Source organism: Neolamprologus brichardi, chromosome 3, assembly GCF_056152115.1.
Source record: "Neolamprologus brichardi isolate AB-2024 chromosome 3, ASM5615211v1, whole genome shotgun sequence".
Lineage (NCBI taxonomy): Eukaryota > Metazoa > Chordata > Actinopteri > Cichliformes > Cichlidae > Neolamprologus > Neolamprologus brichardi.
This window is the reverse complement of record NC_142106.1, coordinates 35,704,630-35,723,347: the sequence shown is the minus strand read 5'-3', so window position 1 is coordinate 35,723,347 and position 18,718 is coordinate 35,704,630. Positions and strand designations below refer to the sequence as shown.

At 38.7% G+C, this 18,718-nt stretch overlaps 1 protein-coding gene across 1 annotated transcript; it reads right to left on the bottom strand.

The window, feature by feature from the left end:
• Positions 1-228: 228 nt before the first annotated feature.
• Positions 229-2,012, bottom strand: LOC102798796 (placenta-specific gene 8 protein-like). Its single transcript, XM_006807687.2, has 3 exons — positions 1,904-2,012; positions 1,217-1,362; positions 229-369 (listed from the first exon to the last, which is right to left on the bottom strand). Exons 1-3 carry the CDS (start codon positions 2,010-2,012, stop codon positions 229-231), a joined length of 396 nt encoding a protein of 131 aa, XP_006807750.1.
• Between the last annotated feature and the right edge of the window lie 16,706 nt (positions 2,013-18,718).

Here is an 18,718-nt window from a genome sequence, read left to right as displayed (position 1 = left end):
ATTTTCAATTATATTATATACCCAACACACTACCAAAACTAAGAGCATCTTGATTCTACGTATTGAACTGAACTACACAAGCGTCAGCACTTAGAATTTCTTGAAATGCTGTGGGTGGAAAAAAGGAAGCTGAAGCAGAAGTCAAATTTTCTTATTTATTCTGTCATCTTAAAATTATACCAAATAACTGTTGGCCATCTTCACTCAACCAAGAGCCAAAATTACATCCTATCCACTGACAACTTGACTGGTGACCACCGTTGAGGTGGCCGGCTGCATGTAGGCCCTGATCTTCACCTCACGATGCATCTGGCACCAGACACACTCGTAACACCAAATTATTTTACAGCAGTCATCACAGCACGAGCCCTGCAGGATGGAGAAAAAGAAGAGAAGAAGAGTGAGAGAGAAGATCAGAGTAGGAGTTACTGTGGTTTCATTTGTCATGGTTGTAACAACTGTATCAGCAATCACACTGGCTTACAAATAAGAGCACCTGTAAGTGTCAGTTTAAGACTATTCAGACATATTTTAATTATTCAAATCAACACAATTAGAAAGGGAAACACGGAGAAGTCTCCATGCTTGTCTGATTTAGAGTAATCTCTGTGTTCACTTAGTGAATGTGAACCAGCAATCAAGTAGTTCTTTGATGCTGTTATAAGAAGCTGGGTGAGTAAATAAAAGTGAATTTGTCACAGCTGTAGTTTCCTGTTAAACAGATTTGAATAAATTGCCCTTATGCTGTCTACGTGTCGGTCATTAAATGGAGTAGATGGTCCAAGTGATAATAATGCTACACAGGACTATTTATTAAAACTACAGTATGTTTCTCATTGCTATTGTTCCTGTTAACAACATGTTGGCATGTAGGGAATGATATATGGGCACTGTAAATATCACGTTGGATCTCTGATGTCTACAAGTGGTACTCACTTGTGTTGCTAGCGGTTTAGGCAATAATGGCTGTGTGTTGAGTTATTCAGCAAATTTATGCTGTTATACTAGCTGTGCACTGACTACTTTACATTGTATCAAAGTGTCATATCTTCAATGTTGTCCCATGAAAAGATAAACAAAATATTTACAAAAATTTGAGGGGTGTCCTTACTTTTGTGAGATACTGTATATGAAAAACATAACTTTTTTTTTTTTTTGGGATTTTACATAAAATAGTTTTTCACCCCTCAGTTTTGTTTTTAGCTAACAGCCTTACAGGGATGCCATAGCGGTCTCTGATTGACTGGCGGAGCATGCAGGACACCACGCAGCATACATCACAGAGTGGGAGGCAGCAACACAGGCCGTGCTTGTTGGCTGTATCGCACTGCATGCAGGGGAAACACCAAAGGGCACAGCAACCTCAACAGAAGAGGAAAAATATGGAGAGACACAAGTTTATTTCACTTTTGAATAAGTTCTCCTTGTCAGGGATCGCAGTGTGGATGTGGAAAGGAGAGGACCCAAACATAGGACTCACGGGTTAGGGTGGAGTGAAGCTGGTGTTTATTATTCAGAATGGATGAACAGAACATAAAACGGCTGACTGGAAGACTGGCTGAACTGAGAGCACACGTGCAGGAGAGACGAAGACAATGACAAGACGATGAGCTGGAGAGAACTGATGACTTAAACACACAGACTAATGAGGATGATAATGAGAGACCGTAGAGTACACAGCTGAACATAATCTGATTAATGGTACGTGGAAGTAACTGGAACACGAACAAACTCAGGAACCCTGACACACCTTCAACAACTGGCTTGTGCATCCTGTGTTTTATATGCTGACTTCACCTCTAACTTCAGGTGATCAGATACTCAAGAGCCTCTGAATAAAAGTCTGAGGAGACAGTTGATACAAAAACCACTACTGTTTGTAGAGTTTGCTAGATTAACTTACAAGTGCCCATGTCAGCACAGCAATCACAGAGGCCAGTGCTCCAGTGCCCAGGGCTTTGATTAGGGGTCATTATATTCACTACCTGGGTGGACTGCTGGTAGACGGCCATTTCTGGAGGAAAGAAGGTAGAAATGGAGACGCATTGAAGTGTTATAGTAGATGTTGCTTCTGTGCACGGAGAAATCAAATGCTAAAATATGAAAAAGATAACAGCTGGTTTGAGACATTACTGTCCACATTTATTTTTTTAATAATAACAGTTTCCTAGTTTGTGTAAATCACTACAAAGACCCTTTTAAAACTCATACATTTGATAAAACCCAGTTTACAAATTGCTCAACGCATTTCAAACCAATCCTTCCATTTATCCAGGCTTGGGAACAACAGAGGTTGTAGACTAACTTGTAACCAGCAGACTTCACATATGTCTATAGCATTCTTAAAAGGTTAATGTGTTTCAATAATATAGGGGCTGTTGTTATATATATATATATATACATAAACCCATCAACTAACATTTACCCACCTGTGAGCTAATGCAGATTAGTGTATGACAGAATAGTTTAAAAAGCTAAACTGTAACTTCCTTTATCCTCACTGTGCTGACAGCAATGATAAATCTCACACATCCAGATCATGTTTTTTGTGAAGAAATATACATTTTTACATTTTTATTGTAATTTTTACCATTGTCCTTTAACTAACTCACAACAGCTTACTGATGAAACTATATACCAACCAGTATCATAAGTTCACAAAGAACTGTGTTAAGATGTTCACTAGTATAAAAGCTTTTTCTTACCTTTCCTCTGGTTCTGTACGCTTTTAAGATGAGAGTAAGAACAAGAGGAATATATACCCGGAAATTGTGAGGGAAGTAGTGGGTGGGCTGAGGTTATCATTTGGAACATTTTGTGGCATTTTAAAAAAAAATTGTTCTACAAATATCTAGAACAGTCGCAGACGGACATTGGTCTAAGAGCTCATGTGGAGACCCTAACAATTATTTTCAAAACAGTTCACCTGTCAGTACTTGAGTTTCTTGAGGCCCTCTAAGGCTGAAACAAAAAGCTTCATTTCCTCATATCAAAAAACATTTTCCAGCTTTGAATTGCTGAATGTTGGAACATTCAAAGACTTATATAGTAGTATAAATGTTGAGTGCATGCTTTTCCTCAACAGTCGATTATAGCAGTTTTCTGAATTGCTAAAGCTCAACTCCCGTTCTTTACACTAACCTAAACCCCTTACATATGTCATTTAAACTTTTTGCAAAATTCTGAACACCTTGTTACTCATTGAAACACATTTTGCAAAGTGATAGACATCTACAGGATCCACAGGAGTTTTCAGAGACACACAACCATCTGGTAACACCTTTGACAAGAAACAATGTGAGCAGTTGTGATAAACAGTGTTTTACCATTACTATGCACTATTTCTTATGTCAGTAAGGGAAGTACCAAAAAGCGAAAACCTTAATTTCAGCACATGCTTTGTTACCACAGTGATTTTCACTATATACTCATGTTTTTGTAAATCATTGGAGTGAGTAGCTAGTAGGAGATCCATTTTGTTGCTGCTGTTATAAACATGTTGCATCCCCTAACTGTCAGTTTTCAGGGATTTAAATGTGTAACAAATACACACCCATGACCTGATAACTTTGTGTGGTTGTGAGCACAGCTATAACTGCTTTCATGGGTTCATGGGTTTCCCTGAACTTTCAGAGGTTTTGTGGGTTTAGTTGGAAGCTTTTTCTTTGTGCTTTGTGAGAAGTTTACATGTGATTAAAATCTAATGATGAGCTTGTTAAGCAGAGTGGTGCTAGATCGGGTATCTTGGTGGAGAACAGTATTGTCTTCACCTGACTGAAATGCACAGCTGAACACAATCTTGGGTCTTTTCTTTACAATATAAAGCAATTATTATGATCTGTCACTATGATATGTGATAAATAAAATTAAAATAAACTGAATCCAACTTAGAAGTCAAGGGTGAGTTGTCAAAACTTGAAGAGGTGTGTGTTCAGGATCCAAAATGCACACTCATTGGAAGGTGAGGTTAAACTGAAAATGAGCCATGTATTTGGACGATGAGCAAATGAAAAATGCAAGAATGTAAAGGGGATCCGAAAAAAACTGTAACCAAAATCTATACTAGAAAAAAACATACTAGAAACATTAGGGAGCTGAGAGTGAGGAGACATGAGGGGATGCTAATTAACACAGAGGCAAGGACTCAGATATTCAGACTTGACACAAAGACAGAAAGGTTTCTGTCTTAACCTGAGCACAAAATATACTAATATGAATAATTTTTTATTTCAGCAAAAGTTCAGAATGATTACAATAACTGTGAGCATGTGAAATTACACAGATATTTCTGGCCAGAGTAAACGAACGTTCTCAATTATATTTTATACCCAACATGCTGCCAAACCTAAAAAAATCTTGATTCCAGATATTGCACTGAACCACACGAGCACAGGAACTTGTTGGAATTTGTTGTGGCGGGGAAAAGCAGCTCGTGTGTCAGGCTAAATTGTTTGTTTTTGCCTAATACTGTAGAAGCAGAAATCAACTTTTCTTATTTATTGTGTCATCTCAAAATTATACCAAATAACTCTGTCATATTCACCCAACCAACAGCCAAAATGGTTACATACTGTCCTCTGACAACTTGAGTGGTGACCATCATTGAGATGGTGAGCTACAGGCCGTTCCTGATCTTCACCTCGTGATGCATCTGGCACCAGAAACACATGTAACAGCAAAATGCTTTATACCAGTCATCAAAGCACGAGCCCTGCAGGATGGAGAAGAAGAAGAGGAGAAGAGTGAGAGACAAGAATGAAGGAGTTACTGTGGTTTCATTTGTCATGGTTGTAACTACTGTATCAGCAATCACACTGGCATAACAATAAGAGGACAAATCTATGTTTCACTTTATTCTGGTTTAAGGTTTAGTTCTGTGCTTAGTCTTCTTTGCCCATGTGTTCCCTCTGTGTAAAGTCCGTGTTTCTTAGTCTGCATCTTTGTGAATTGTTTCCTGTTTTATTTTGAAGGGTTATGTCTTATGTCAGTGTTGCTAGCTTCCCTCCCCCTGTCTCGTTAGGTCTCATTCCTCCCAGCTCCTGTCTCTAATTCCTTGATGACTTCCTCAGTGTATTTAAGCCCCATGTTTCTTTGTCTCAGTGTTGCGTTGTACCCTCAGCTTAGCCTGTGTGTTCCCGTTCTCAGCTTTCATGGTTCAGTTTAAGTTTTGTTCTGTTTTTTGACTTGGCCTGCAATAAAGCAGTGGACTTTGGATTCTGCCTCCACGAGTCTGCATATTGGGTCCTTTATCCTGCCTGCCTGCAGACAGCCTTGACACCTAGATTGAATTGCATTTAACTAACTTGTAACCAGAAATTATATGGAAACATGAAAAGTTTTAGCTAGCTTCCAGCTGTCTCATCTTTGTTTATTTCTTCAGCAGACTTTACATGTGTCTATAGCATCCCTAAAAGGTTGATGTGTTTCAGTAACACAGGGGCTCCCATGTTTGCCAGGCCCTCTGGGCTGTAACTAGGATCTAGGAGTTTTACATCAGCCCACAAGATGTCTGATGTAAAAAATGTTGCCAAACCAAAAATGTTGTTATTAACATCACTGGAATATTGTAATTTGTTGAGCAAAAAATATCTGTGTGGCTTGGGTGTGGTGTCTGGCCTGCTGCTGAGGAGGGGTGATTCTGCGAGCTCCCGGGGCGGCGCAGGGGCGGGGTGAACAGGTGTGCTGGGATGTGAATGTGATTGTGACTCTTTATATGTTCACAGTGACAGTCGGAGGGGAGGAGAGCAGACGTGACAGCGGAGCGGGAGTGTCTGTGTCCCATTGTAAAACAATAAAACCAGTAAAACCGAATGTCAACTTCACACTCATGTTCCCAAAACTACATTTTGGCAACTTTTAAAACAACCGTTTGTTGCCCTTGTCCCACCTTTTTTGAAATGTGATGCTTCCATTTTTGCAAATTATTGCATTGCATTTTTATTTACTTTCTACTTCTTCTTTTTTTTTTATTTAATCTGTCTAGCAGAGTGGGTTAAGCAGCAGAGTTGACTATATTGGTTGGTCCATTAAAACCCTGCCAAATCGTCTCTGGCACTGCCAAATAGCTCATCCTGCTATCGACTGTGCTGTTGATCTTCTAGATGCCAGTTTCAGCATTATGTGGAGTGAGCCCTAGTACCCCTCCAAGTTGGAAGCCTGCTTCCATTTCAATAACGGCAGATAATTGGAAGCCACTGAACAGGACTTTATGATATAAAGTTATGCTATTTGGCAATTAGATTACGGTGACCCATCATAGAAGGCAGGAATCCCAGCGGTGATACGAATTAGAGCAGGACCCCCAAAGAAAAGAAAAAGAATCTTACTGTGTCAGGAAGTTTTGTTCTTTAGAATACAAAACAGTTTTTGTGCCACAGCATTTCAAAGCGACAGCATGAATAAAAATGTCTTATTATTATTAGTAGTAGTATTATCATTATGTATTATTACAATCGGATCTCAACAATCTCTACTCACAACCTTACAAATGCAGCACCATTTAAGGGGAAATAAACAGGCTACCAATTGCATAAATTTATTACCAAGAAGCATTGTTACAGAAAAGAATCAACACAATACAAATTTCCTTAGCATTTGTGCCAAATTTACATAAATATTATTAAAATCTATCTGAAGCCTTGAAGCAAACCTGTTGATCTCTATTTTACACTATAATCTGCTCCAGAGCAGGTATGAAGGGAATAACTTTTACAATATTCAGACTGCAAATAATACCTCAAGTTTCCTCAGTTGGCCCAAATTCTGGTTCATAGGTCAGTCCTCGGGTCTTAAAATTAAGCAAATCCAATATCAGAAGGCCAAAAACACTTCACATATTAATATTTGCCCCTGTGTAGTGACAACTAAGTCAAAAATGCAGAAGCATTGTGTGAAAAATTAAGCACATACCATCACTGTTTTCTGAACAACCTTGACTCTCATATCTTATTGTGCATGAATTTTGGCCCACCTTTTCATTGAGGTTTGTAGGTGTCTATTTATACAGAGGTCTCACCACAGCATTTAGGTCAGGCTCTTTTCTGTTACAGTCATTGTCCTGTTGCACGATAGTTTGTATAGAATGACATTTTTCTCATACCAATTGCACCAACAAAGAAGAACAAAGAAGCCATTGTGCACGAGCGAGTGTCTGCTTTGACACTTCAGGTTACTGCATAGAACTGAGATACACTGTGGTAGCCACAGAAACGCTGTTTTAAACTGTATTTGTTTACAACTTGAAAAATAAAGTTTGACGAATTAATTATCAACAGGCAACTAGGTAATGTTAATAAATATTGGTAATAAATACTGATAACTGTTACTGGATTCATTTAATGTTGAAGAAATATTTTAAATCAGAGGATTCTAAGGCAAGTTCTGAAGCCTCTGCATTGCTGTCCCATTAATCTGCTGTACAGTATAACATTGTTTACTATTTACCATTTTACCATTTATTTAAAAAACAACAACAATGAGAAGCCCACATCTTCCCTAAGAAAAAGATCAAATTGTTTATTAGCCTATTGAGTAAACATAATTTTAAAAAATGTGAACTAATATAGAATGTGTTCATGTTGTTGTTGGTGAATGTGCTTCACTCAGTGAAACAGCTGTACACATCTGGCTGCAGAGCTCCACTCACTCTGTGTTCAGCTTCGACTGTAATATTTCATCCATATAATATTTCAGGTTCTCTGAACAGACAGACTGTGGAGTGAACAGGAGAGGAGGATGTGACAGGCTCTCCTTGGTAAGGAGCTCAGTTGTCTGAACTAGTGTCTGATATACAGTTCAGGTTGTTGCTATCATGCTATGTAAATCTAAGGCTCTTATAAGTATGTTACACACATACATACTTGTAGCTGCTGTGTGCTAGTAATTGCTGTTTTTATGCTTTGCGGTTATCTCTGTGCAGCTAACCACTGGATTAACTTCAGTTATGCCTGCTGTAGATCCATCACTCTGGTCTCCAGTCCTGGATCTGCAGATCACAGGGAAACATGACACATCTTTCTGCTGTCTATTATTACTGCTCAAATATATTTTGCTAAATTCTTTGACAGCGTTTTTCAGAGCTGCTCTAAAATGATATGATAAAAGAAGCACATGAGGAAATATTTTTAATGTAATGAAATGTACAGCCTGCTTTTCTTTCTTTTTTGGAGTCAAACTACAAGGTTATTAGAACTATGTGGAAATCCTACATGATGCAACATCTTCATTGTTACTGGACGATTATGAAAAACTTTAGCTCTGGGCTTTTTTTGCTAATTGAATATATCTGACACACAGTCTACATGAACTGCACTCCCTCCGACTCTTTGCTTGAAGCAGATAAAGTTAATCGGTGTATACCTTTCACCACTGATGCTGCTCTACAGATGAGCCAGTTGCCAGTGCCGTAGGCACTAATGCACCCTCAGACCATCAGAGAAGCAGGATTTGAATTTAATGCTTAAAACAAGCTGGATGGTCTTCAGCACAGAGGACAGCATTCATGTTTTCTACAAGAAAATTCAAATTTGCTTTCATCTTTGTGTTTTGGTTCAAATCTTAAATACATCTGAAGGAAGTGTGACATCATTTAAAATACAGGAACACGGGGGCAGGCAGATATGTTGCAAAGAGACAGAAGTGCTGTACATGTTGAAAAGTCACTGGTAGAAAAACACTGGTTTCCTATCTGCACTCACAACCCACAGGAGAGAGAAAACGTGCAAACCAACACATGACCACTTTTTAAATTCCCCTCTTGTTTAGTTGACATGTCAATGCCCTCCAGAGGCCAAGAAATGTACGACTCATGCTGGTCTGATTCCAAACTGCATATGTGCCTGTGGGAGGAGCGAAAATGATATTCTTGACACACTGTTATTAAATTTCAAGGCTATTATCAAGTGACATCACTTTAAATAGAGCACAACTTTATTATTCATAAAAGTTGAGCTCTCTACTTTTTCAGAAAAAGCTTTCTGTCTTTTGTTAGCTTTATTATATTTTAAATTCATTAAAATGCATGGTGGCCTTAGTACATAAGTAAAGATTGCTACAGAATAGATAATCGCTTTGCACCAAAGGGAATCTAGGATGAATTGGTGTGGTCGGTCTGCACAAGTTGAGATTTTAACTTTATCTAAATACAGTTCTACTCTTTTTAAAGTACTGTTACTGTATAATAGCATTCAATTTTAATAATATTATTAACAGCGTCTCAAGAATATTTCAACATACATCTTTCAACATGCAACAACCTGAACCATAAATGCCTTTTTGAATCAGACCAGTATGAGTAATATATGTATTGGCCTCTGGAGGGCGCCCACATGCCAACTAAATAAAAGAGGTGGAATTTAAAGAGGTCATGTGGTGACTTTTTCTGAACTATGATGTAAATAAGTAATCTCAAGAACAGAAAATAATTGCTTTCCGTGTAAATTGAAGATGTCCTTCTCAATGTCATCATAGTACTCTGGAAGTCTTACATGAATTTGGAACATAGCACAAGAGGGTGTGACATCACAGCATTGTACGTCACATAACTAGCAGACCTGCATACAAGAAGCGAATGAGCAAGCATGGAAGCTTGTGAGTTCACCAGAATATTGAAGATGTTCTGTCAGTTGAGGTGAGTGCAGTGCACTTCGCTGTGGTCTTCTTGGGGAGCCAGATTGGAGCTGGCAACACAAACACTGGAAAAACTGCTCAGGAAAGCTTTGTGATTGGCAGCACTTCTGAAGTTGTGGTGGAGAGGAAGTGATTGAACAAACTGCCATCCATCATTGATGTTTCTGGCAACCCACTGCACCACGTACTTCTCTAAAAGAGTGATTCAGATCTGTTGCCCCAAAGTATAGAGAAAATGTGCTGATTTCCATGACAGAATTATGTCTGTTTTTAATGCAGTTTCCTCTGAGGGCTTAAAGATCACCAACATCATGACTTTCAGCCTCGTTGTTTCCACAGAGAGATTTCTCCAGATTCTCTGAACGTTTTGATGATGTAGATTTTGATGACTCTAGATGATGAAATATTTCAAGTCTTCACAGCTTTACACTGAAGAACATTATTCTTAAATTGTTACACAATTTGTTAATGGATGTTTTTGCTGATCAACCAAATTGCCCACCTTTCCTTCAGAGCAACTCTGTTTCACTAAGTTGCTCTTTAAATACCTAATCATGTTACTGACCTGTTGCCAAGTAACCCAATTACTTTTAAAATGTCCCTCGAGCTATTTCTTTTTAGCACCACTTATTTTTCCAGCCTTTTGTTGCCCCATCCGAACTGTTTTGAAACATATTGGTCCCATCAAATTCCAAACGAGTTATTTTTAACAACATAGTGTCAGTTTAAACATTTGACATCTTGGCTTTGAGATTTGCAAATCATTGCTTTCTTAATTTACATTTTACACAGCAGCCGAATATTTTCAGAATTGAGTTTGTACAAACTATCTGTCTGGGAAAAAGTAATCTGCTCTTTAATGTTAACATTTTTTTCAGCTCTTTCAGCTGAACACACACTAAACCACTTTATTCACACTACTGGGCCATTTCAAGAACTACTATAATGCCTTTTACTTCATTTAATTATTTACTGTAAATGTTTTATATTTTTGTTTATCAGTATTAGCTGCTGTAAGTTTTAGATAAATTAAGTTTACTTTAGATATAGCAAGGTGAATCTATGATGAATCTGATTCTTCTTTGTTTGGGTGACAGGAGTAGTAACTGGATGAGAGAACCATGAGGAGGGCCCTGCGTAATTTAAAGAAAACACCATCACAGTTGGCACGAACAGTGGAAAAAACGAAGTTTTTACAGGTCTTTGAACACCGCTATTTCAGGCCCCACAAAACAGGCTTTTAAACACCATTCACTGGTGTAAAATATGGCGTTCTGTCAAGATCCCCGCCATTTTTTACATTGTTCTGACTTATTAAACTGCAATTTTTATATAATTTCTTCAACCAGGTAGGTAGTTAGTGTAAGTGCCAAGTTACGGCACTATTGCCTTGCCATATCAAACTTCAGCAGGGCGTCCAAAGCAGACACTCGCGCACGCATGTTGGCTTCGTTGTGCATGCAGCTGCCAAGTTCTATGCACGAGGAATTTAATTGCGCCCATGAAGTAAAATTATTTGCTCAGATTTTGTTTTTGCTTGCAGATTTGTTATGACAAAAATATAATTCCATAAGTTTCAGTAAGGATTTAGCTGTCAGAAAGACAACATCACATCACACACTCTAGGATACTTTGGTACTCAGAGGAGTTCATGGTTGGCTTGATAACTGCAACATACCCACGTCCTGTGACTGCAAAGCAAGCCCCATCGTTGTACTTCCACCCCTGTGTTTGACAGCAGGTATGAGGTGTTTGGGCTTATATGCTAGGTCAGGGGTAGGCAACTCCAGGCCTCGAGTGCCGGTGTCCTGCAGGTTTTAAATCTCACCATGGGTCAACACACCTGAATCAAATGATTAGTTCATTACCAGGCCTCTGGAGAACTTCAGAAATGCTGAGGAGTCATTTAGCCCTTTAAATCAGCTGTGATGGATCATGGACACAACTAAAACCTCCAGGACACTGGCACTCGAGGCCTGGATTTGCCTACTCCTGCGCTAGGTTCAATTTTTCAACCAACGTGATGTTGTGCACAACGAGTAAACATTTCCACTTTGGTCTTGTCTATCCAAATAAACCTTCCCAGACTTGTTGACTGCAACATATGGGCCTAAACTCTATTTACACCACCACCTCTTTTTCTCCAAAGACATGCATATTAGGTTAAATGGTGATTATAAATTGGCTGTATACTGAAAATGGTACATCTGTAGGTGTGAATATGAGCTAAATAAAGATGTGATTTAAAACATGTTGAGCGCTGTGCACAAGACTTGAGAATTGCTACATAAATCCTAGTCCAATTGTAAAATGCATTTTTAGTTCCATTACAGTTATGAGAGTTTAGCTAATTTCAGGTTCATTCAAGCATACTAAACAGGGACAGGAGAGGCTTGGTGTTTCTAACAAATCCTAAATTTGCAATGCAGTTTATTTCTTGAATCATTCTCACGTTGCAAGCTGCTATCTGAATTCATTTATAGTGCAAACAAAGCAAAGTTTCATTGGCTACTGTGTCTAAGATTCTATCATGTTAAGGGTATTTTCAGTTGTAGTGCATTACATGTTACACATAAAACCCATCAGCTAACATTTATCGAACTGTAAGCTAATGCAGATTAGTGTATGAAAGAATAGTCGCTAAAATGAGTTTAAAAGGCTAAACTGTAACTTCCTTTATCCTCACTGTGCTGACAGCAATGATAATTATCACACATCTAGATCATGTTTGTCTTGAGGAAAGTACAGTTTTCCTTCAACTAACTCACAGCAGCTTACTGATGATGAAACTAACTAACCAGTATCATAAGTTCACAAAGAACTGACTGTGCTAAGATGTTCATTATTAGGGGAGACCGGGGATAGTTGTAACGTGGGTCAGTTGTAACACTTCCAATTTCTCCAATCAGGGCTAAGTTTCAAATGATGTGACTCATCCTGTGCATGCCCAATTCAGTTCTGCTATCACATGTGAAAAATCAGCACATTTTGTCAAACACAGACAATTTAACATGAAAAAAAGTAATTTGTATGCCAAAAAGTAAGTTTTTCTACTTTATTTCAATTTCTAATAGCATTATCTGCTTTGCAGTTAAACTCATCAAACTTAAATTATGTTATTTGTATGTCTATGGGGATATATTCTGTGTAGGTCTTTAGTGCTAATGTTTTAGCCGTTGGCTGTAATGTTAGCTAGTTCATGGCTATAGGAGTCTGGGTCAGTTGTAACAGCAACAGTCTGGGTTAGTTGTAACAATAATGCAGATGTTACAACTTACCACACTATTACTTTAACTTATATTAAACAAGTTGGGGCAACGACATCAGCAGAGAGGTTCACTGGTCGCTTTTGTATATGCGGTTAATGCCATTGGCAACACAATTCCTCCACTGTTTGTGTTCCCACACATACATGATGCAGACCACTGTGTCAGAGATGGACCAGTAGGAAGTATTGGTAGTGGAAATAAATCAGGATGGGTGCAAGAAACAGATTTCCTCATCTTTCTGAAGCACTTTGCAAACCACACCTAGGTAAGCCATGATAAAAAGTAATGGAATTGCGATGCTGGTGAACAACTACATTTTTACAGCTTCATTGTTATGTTCAAAATTGGTGCAAGAGTTGTAGGTTATAATGCCCACTGAGCCAATGAGGCCAAACTCAAGGAAGACCAACCAAAATTAATGAAATATTCAGTTGCAGAAAATTCCATCATTTGTCTTTTTTGGGGGGGTTGACATATGTTCAAAAGCTAGATTTCTGCATTCTGTCACACACACACACAGCTACATAAATGGCTCTAAGTGCATTCATGTGTTGAATAAACAAAGATTACATGTTAATGTTTTGTTAGTACCCTTTTTTCATTGTGTTACATTTCACCCCAGGACATGTTACAACTAACCCAGACTATTGGGTTAATTGTAACAATTCACTCATTGTGTTTGAGACCATACCATGCAATGGGTAATTGTGCTGCAGAGAAAATAGCTGCACTATTTAATAGCCGAGATATGTAAATACTTTGCATTACATTTTGAATCCACTACCTTAAAAGAGCTCCAATTTACAGACAGAAATGTCAAAAATGTTACAACTATCCCCGGTCTCCCCTACAAAAGGTTTTTCTTACCTTTCCTCTGATTCTGTAAGCTTTGAAGATGAGAGTAAGAACAAGAGGAAAATATACCTGGAAATTGTGAGGGAAGTAGTGGGTGGGCTGGGCTTTTGATTTGGAGCATGTTGTGGCTTCTTTTTTTGGTAATTGTTCTACAAATATCTAGAACAACCACAGACTGACATTAGTCAAAGAGCTCACGTGGAGAGCCTAACAATTTATTTTTGTTTTGTTTTTGTATTAACTTACACTGTCAGTACTTGAGTCTCTTAAGGCTGTAACAAAAAGCTGGACTCAAAAGCAGGCTCGAGTAAAGCAAAATTATAGTTCAAAAGTTTTAGTGACAACAAGAATTTGTAACAACACAGTCACAGGGAAAGCCAGAGCAGGAAGCAGTTATCACAGGAAGAGTGAGCACTTTAAAAAAGGAGCACAGATTTAATCATCTAGTTCCAAAAGGAGTAAAGCAGAGTAAAGCTAACTTTCTAGACAGGCATTTCAGAGGAATAGCTCTAGAGGACAACCACACATTCTGACCTTGCACATAGCAAGGAGCTGAGGTCTTTCAGCGGTAGGACAGACTCTGGTCAGGTTCCAAGTTTTCTTCAGTTCTAGCCACATAGAACTGAAGAAATGGCCACTTCTGGGAACAACAGTGGTTGGCATCCCAGGGAAACCTGATAAGGAGAAAGACCTGTAGCTGAGGAGGTGAGACAGTTATGTGCATACTCAATCCATGGCAACTGAGAACTCCAAGAGGAGAGGGTGTAGGAGCCCATGCAGCAGAGTGCAAGCTCGAGCTCCTGATTCAGAATTCATGACAGTTTGCACATTAATGGTCAAGAAACTGACCTCCCAGCTAGGGCTGGGAGATATGGCCTAAAATTCATATCGCGATATAATTTGAAGCATGTGCGGTAACGATATATATCACGATATATTCTTTTCTTCTGTATAACGTATTTTCCACACTAAAAATCCTTTAATTTTCTCAAAAATCGAGAGTGTGCCTTATGTATGAATTCTGGTTGTGCTTACTAACCTCAAACCAATTTCTGCGTGCAGACATCTGTTAAAAAATGTTTTAGAACAACTTTGGCAAGCCGCACTGCTTGATGGATTGTAGAGCATTACGGCTGCTGTAGTGAGGAGCTTTGCGGAGTAATCTGGGTCCAAAACTCGGTCAATTTCAGGTCCCAAAGTCAAACGAACACTAAGACTTAAAAACGGTCTAAATTCTTTCATCTTTAATTAAATCATCAGCGTTGCTGCTTTATCGGGTGTAACAATTAAGTTTTACATCCAGGCATCCATGAAAACAGAATTTATTAAATTTAACGGAGTTACAAGTTAACAGGAAGTTAGCTCGCTAGTTTACACCTAAACATTTCATACCATGTTCTGACAGAGATTTTTGAAACGAATTAAAACGTACAGCTCTGCTGCCACTTCCAACATAAATGAAGACAGAAAACTAAACAGCAGTGGCGTTTGCAGGGTTACTGAAGTTGGACTACCTGGTATATAATGTGCTACGTGATTGCTAGCGACACAGCTATGTTAGCATAACATTAGCACAGTGAAGCTGGAGGATGAACGCCAACTTTTTTTCCACTCGATAAAAGTTAACGTGAGGGATTCTAGTGGTCAGGGACAAATGCAATCGCATAGCAGGATGCTATACACGGGCCAAACTTCAGTCAGGAGAACAACTGAGATTATTCATCCACAATACAAGGTTAGTTATTAATATACTGCAACAACACGGGAATAGAACAGCTGCGAGAGAATTCAACATTAATGAATCAATGGTACGGAAGTGGAGGAAGTGCAGTTTTTGGCTTTCCCCATATTTCAAAAGTGCTTCATCTCTTTGCTATGACTGTCGCCTGCCATAATTTGCAGATGATAATGGTTGTAGCCGCTGCGATCAGTGTTGCCAACTCCTCAGTAAGGAAAATCGCTATTGGTTGTCCTAGAAGTCGCTAGAAGTCGCTAAATGACGTCATCACCTAATTTGCATAATTGGTCATGCTAATGTAATTGTAACCTATGTTGTTGGAGAGAGAAATAACATCGTGGAAGAGACATAAAGTGAGTAAAAAACGTCCTAAATGCATTTAGAGTTTATTTAGAACTACAAATTAAATTTCTTTTAGCAATTATTGTTTTTTTTAATGTCACAATTCCAACCCTGCTCCTTTACCCGGGCTTGGACCGGCAAAAGTGACCCGAAATAGGCACTGGTGGAGTTACTTTGTGTGTTTGTGTTTATAAGTAGTTTTAAACCTTGTGATCCACAAAACAGCATAAGAGTAAAAGAATAAAAGAAGAACTGACTGCGTTACAGCACCCGCTGCTTGTTGAGAGTAAAAGCCATACGCGCTTTCACGTCTTTTTTTTAGCGACTTTTTTTAGAAAAAAAGTCGCTAGGGGGTCTGAAAACTCGCTAAATATAGCGACAAAGTCGCTAAGTTGGCAACACTGGCTGGGATGCTTTTGACCAAAACAGGTGCAGCTTGATGACATCATCAACATGCGCTATCGCAATAGAGCCATATAGTCAAAATCTCTATCGCTGGCCAAATTTATATCGTTTATATCGTATATCGTTTATATCGCCCACCCCTACTCCCAGCCCATTGTTCGTCAGTGCTGCTAGTTTCAGTCATTGATGAGTGACAAAATGTTTGTCCCACTGAAAACACTAATGAACAGAATGAACTTTCTGGGACAAAATGACAAGTTCAATTTTGTCTGCTGCTGCCAAAATCATGCAGACAGAAATGAACAAATAAACTTTATCTGTGGTGTGACCACAGCTATCAAAACAGGGCAGAACCTATGAATAAACACACACAACATGCCTTCATTGACCAGCTGTGTGGAGTTCAGTGTCCAGGTGAGGTCCTCAGTGATGTAGACGCCTATGTATCTAAAGCTGCTCACCTTCTCCACTTCATTCTTCAGGATAAACAGCGGCTGGTGAGGCCTCCTCTTCTTCCTCCTGTCTACTATCATCTCTTTTTTCGTATCAGTGTTGAGGATGAGGTTGTTGTCCTCACACCATGACACCAGACTGGCCACCTTTCCCATAAGCCGCTTTGTCCCCTCCAGTGATGCGACCAATCACTGCAGTGATTATGATATATATTGAAACCGTTACTATAGGCCATTTCTTATGTTAATAAGGGAAGTAACACAAAGTGAGAACCCTAATTTCAGCAGATGCTTTGTTACCACTGGGATTTTCACTATATACTCATGTTTCTGTAGATTGAGTGAGTAGCTGGTGAGAAATTCCTTTTTTTTTTTGTGCTTAGAGTTTTGAGAAGTTTACATGTGATTAACATCTGATGATGAGCTTGTTACGCAGAAAGTGGCGCTAGATCAAGTATGTTGGTGAAAAGTATTATCTTTACTTTACTTTACAATATAAAGCAATTATTGTGATTTGATTCTATATAAATAAAATTGAACTGAGTTGTCATATTGTCAGGAGGTGAGCTGAGTTTTTTTCTTGCTGGCAGAAAACAAAAGCTTCTATTAAAGCTCTTCAGTTGTTTCATACAAATCACCTTCCTACAACAAATTTAACATTCCTGGAAAAGATGAGCTTTCTAGCATTACAGCCAATTTCTTGAATTAGCTATGGATATTGTAATTAAAAGGTTTCCTCTGCTTCTGTAAGCTTTAAAGATGAGAAAAAGAGGGAGAGTAAAATATATCTGCAAACTGTCAGAGGTGTGGTGGACGATGAGCAGACGTTTTCCTGTAAAAGGAAACTTAAAATCCTCTGAAAGGAGAAACACAAATCCACATTCTTTCAAACCTGTGTACACACAAAAACATGGAAAGGAAACCGAAGTAAACTTCCAACAAAGAAAGTGTTAAAAGTAAAAGTTACGGTCAGTGCCCACTTTAATGTTCAAAGTATTTTATACTCATTATTATATTATTTTCTCTGTTATTAAAACTTGATTGATGTAGAGTATTTGACTCGTACTCTGTGTGGTGTAAACACAGGAGCTGCATGTGTCTGAATGCAAAGCAGTTTTAGAAGAAAAACAAATTGCACAGATTAAACAAAGCCTCTACAGAATAATGCGGTTGATATGACTGATTGTCAACACTCACTGTTGTTTTGCACTCTGCCTGGATACTTCCTGGAACATTTTGTGGTTTCGGGTGTAACTTGAAGTGTGGAGAACAATCGCAGATTGACGTGAGTCTAAGATGTTGATGTGGAGAGTCTAACAATGTTTTTAAAAACAGTTTATGCACACTTTCGCTACTTGAGTTTGTCAGGCTGTAAGAAAAAGTTAAAAACTATCACTACACCACCAGCAACATAACAATGACCAAATATAAGACTTTTATATAAACAAAAAGCTTCTTGTTAGAACATAAACTAACTCCTTTGTGCAGCCCAACACTGCCCTCTACAGCAGCGGTCCCCAACCTTTTTTGCGCCACGGACAATATTTTCACGGACCGGCCTTTAAGGTGTTGCGGAAAAATACAACAAAATAAAACTAGTACCGCTACTGAAAAATAGAAGATTTATTCATAACACACGTGAAAAGACCCAGGAAAATGGAGTTAACGATAAAAACGATAACAAAATAACGCTGAAAACCGATAAAAACCCTGAAAACCATACATTTCACACCTGAGCCTCAACTCTCGCGGCCCGGTACCAAACGACTCACGGACTGGTACCGGGGGTTTGGGACCGCTGCTCTACAGTGAAAAAGATGTTAGGACAGAATTCTTGGTTAATTATTAGGGGTGCAACAATACTCATATCGATATTGAACCGTTCGATACAGGGCTTTCGTTTCGGTACGCATATGTATCGAACAATACAACATTTTTAATTTATTTTATCAACTTTTCTTCTGACGATGCTGTCTGTGTTGAGCGCTCAGTGGATCTGCGCTCGACTACTCCGCCTAGGCTGCACTGTC

Bases quoted from the DNA above. Each gene is read 5' to 3' on its own strand.
- LOC102798796 (XM_006807687.2), bottom strand. From the start codon at position 2,012: ATGGCCGTCTACCAGCAGTCCACCCAGGTAGTGAATATAATGACCCCT. The intron at 1,363-1,903 runs GTAAGTTAATCT...TCTTCTGTTGAG, and splicing joins CTGTGCTGACATGGGCACTT to GTTGCTGTGCCCTTTGGTGT. The intron at 370-1,216 runs GTAAGGCTGTTA...TCCATCCTGCAG, and splicing joins GAGACCGCTATGGCATCCCT to GGCTCGTGCTGTGATGACTG.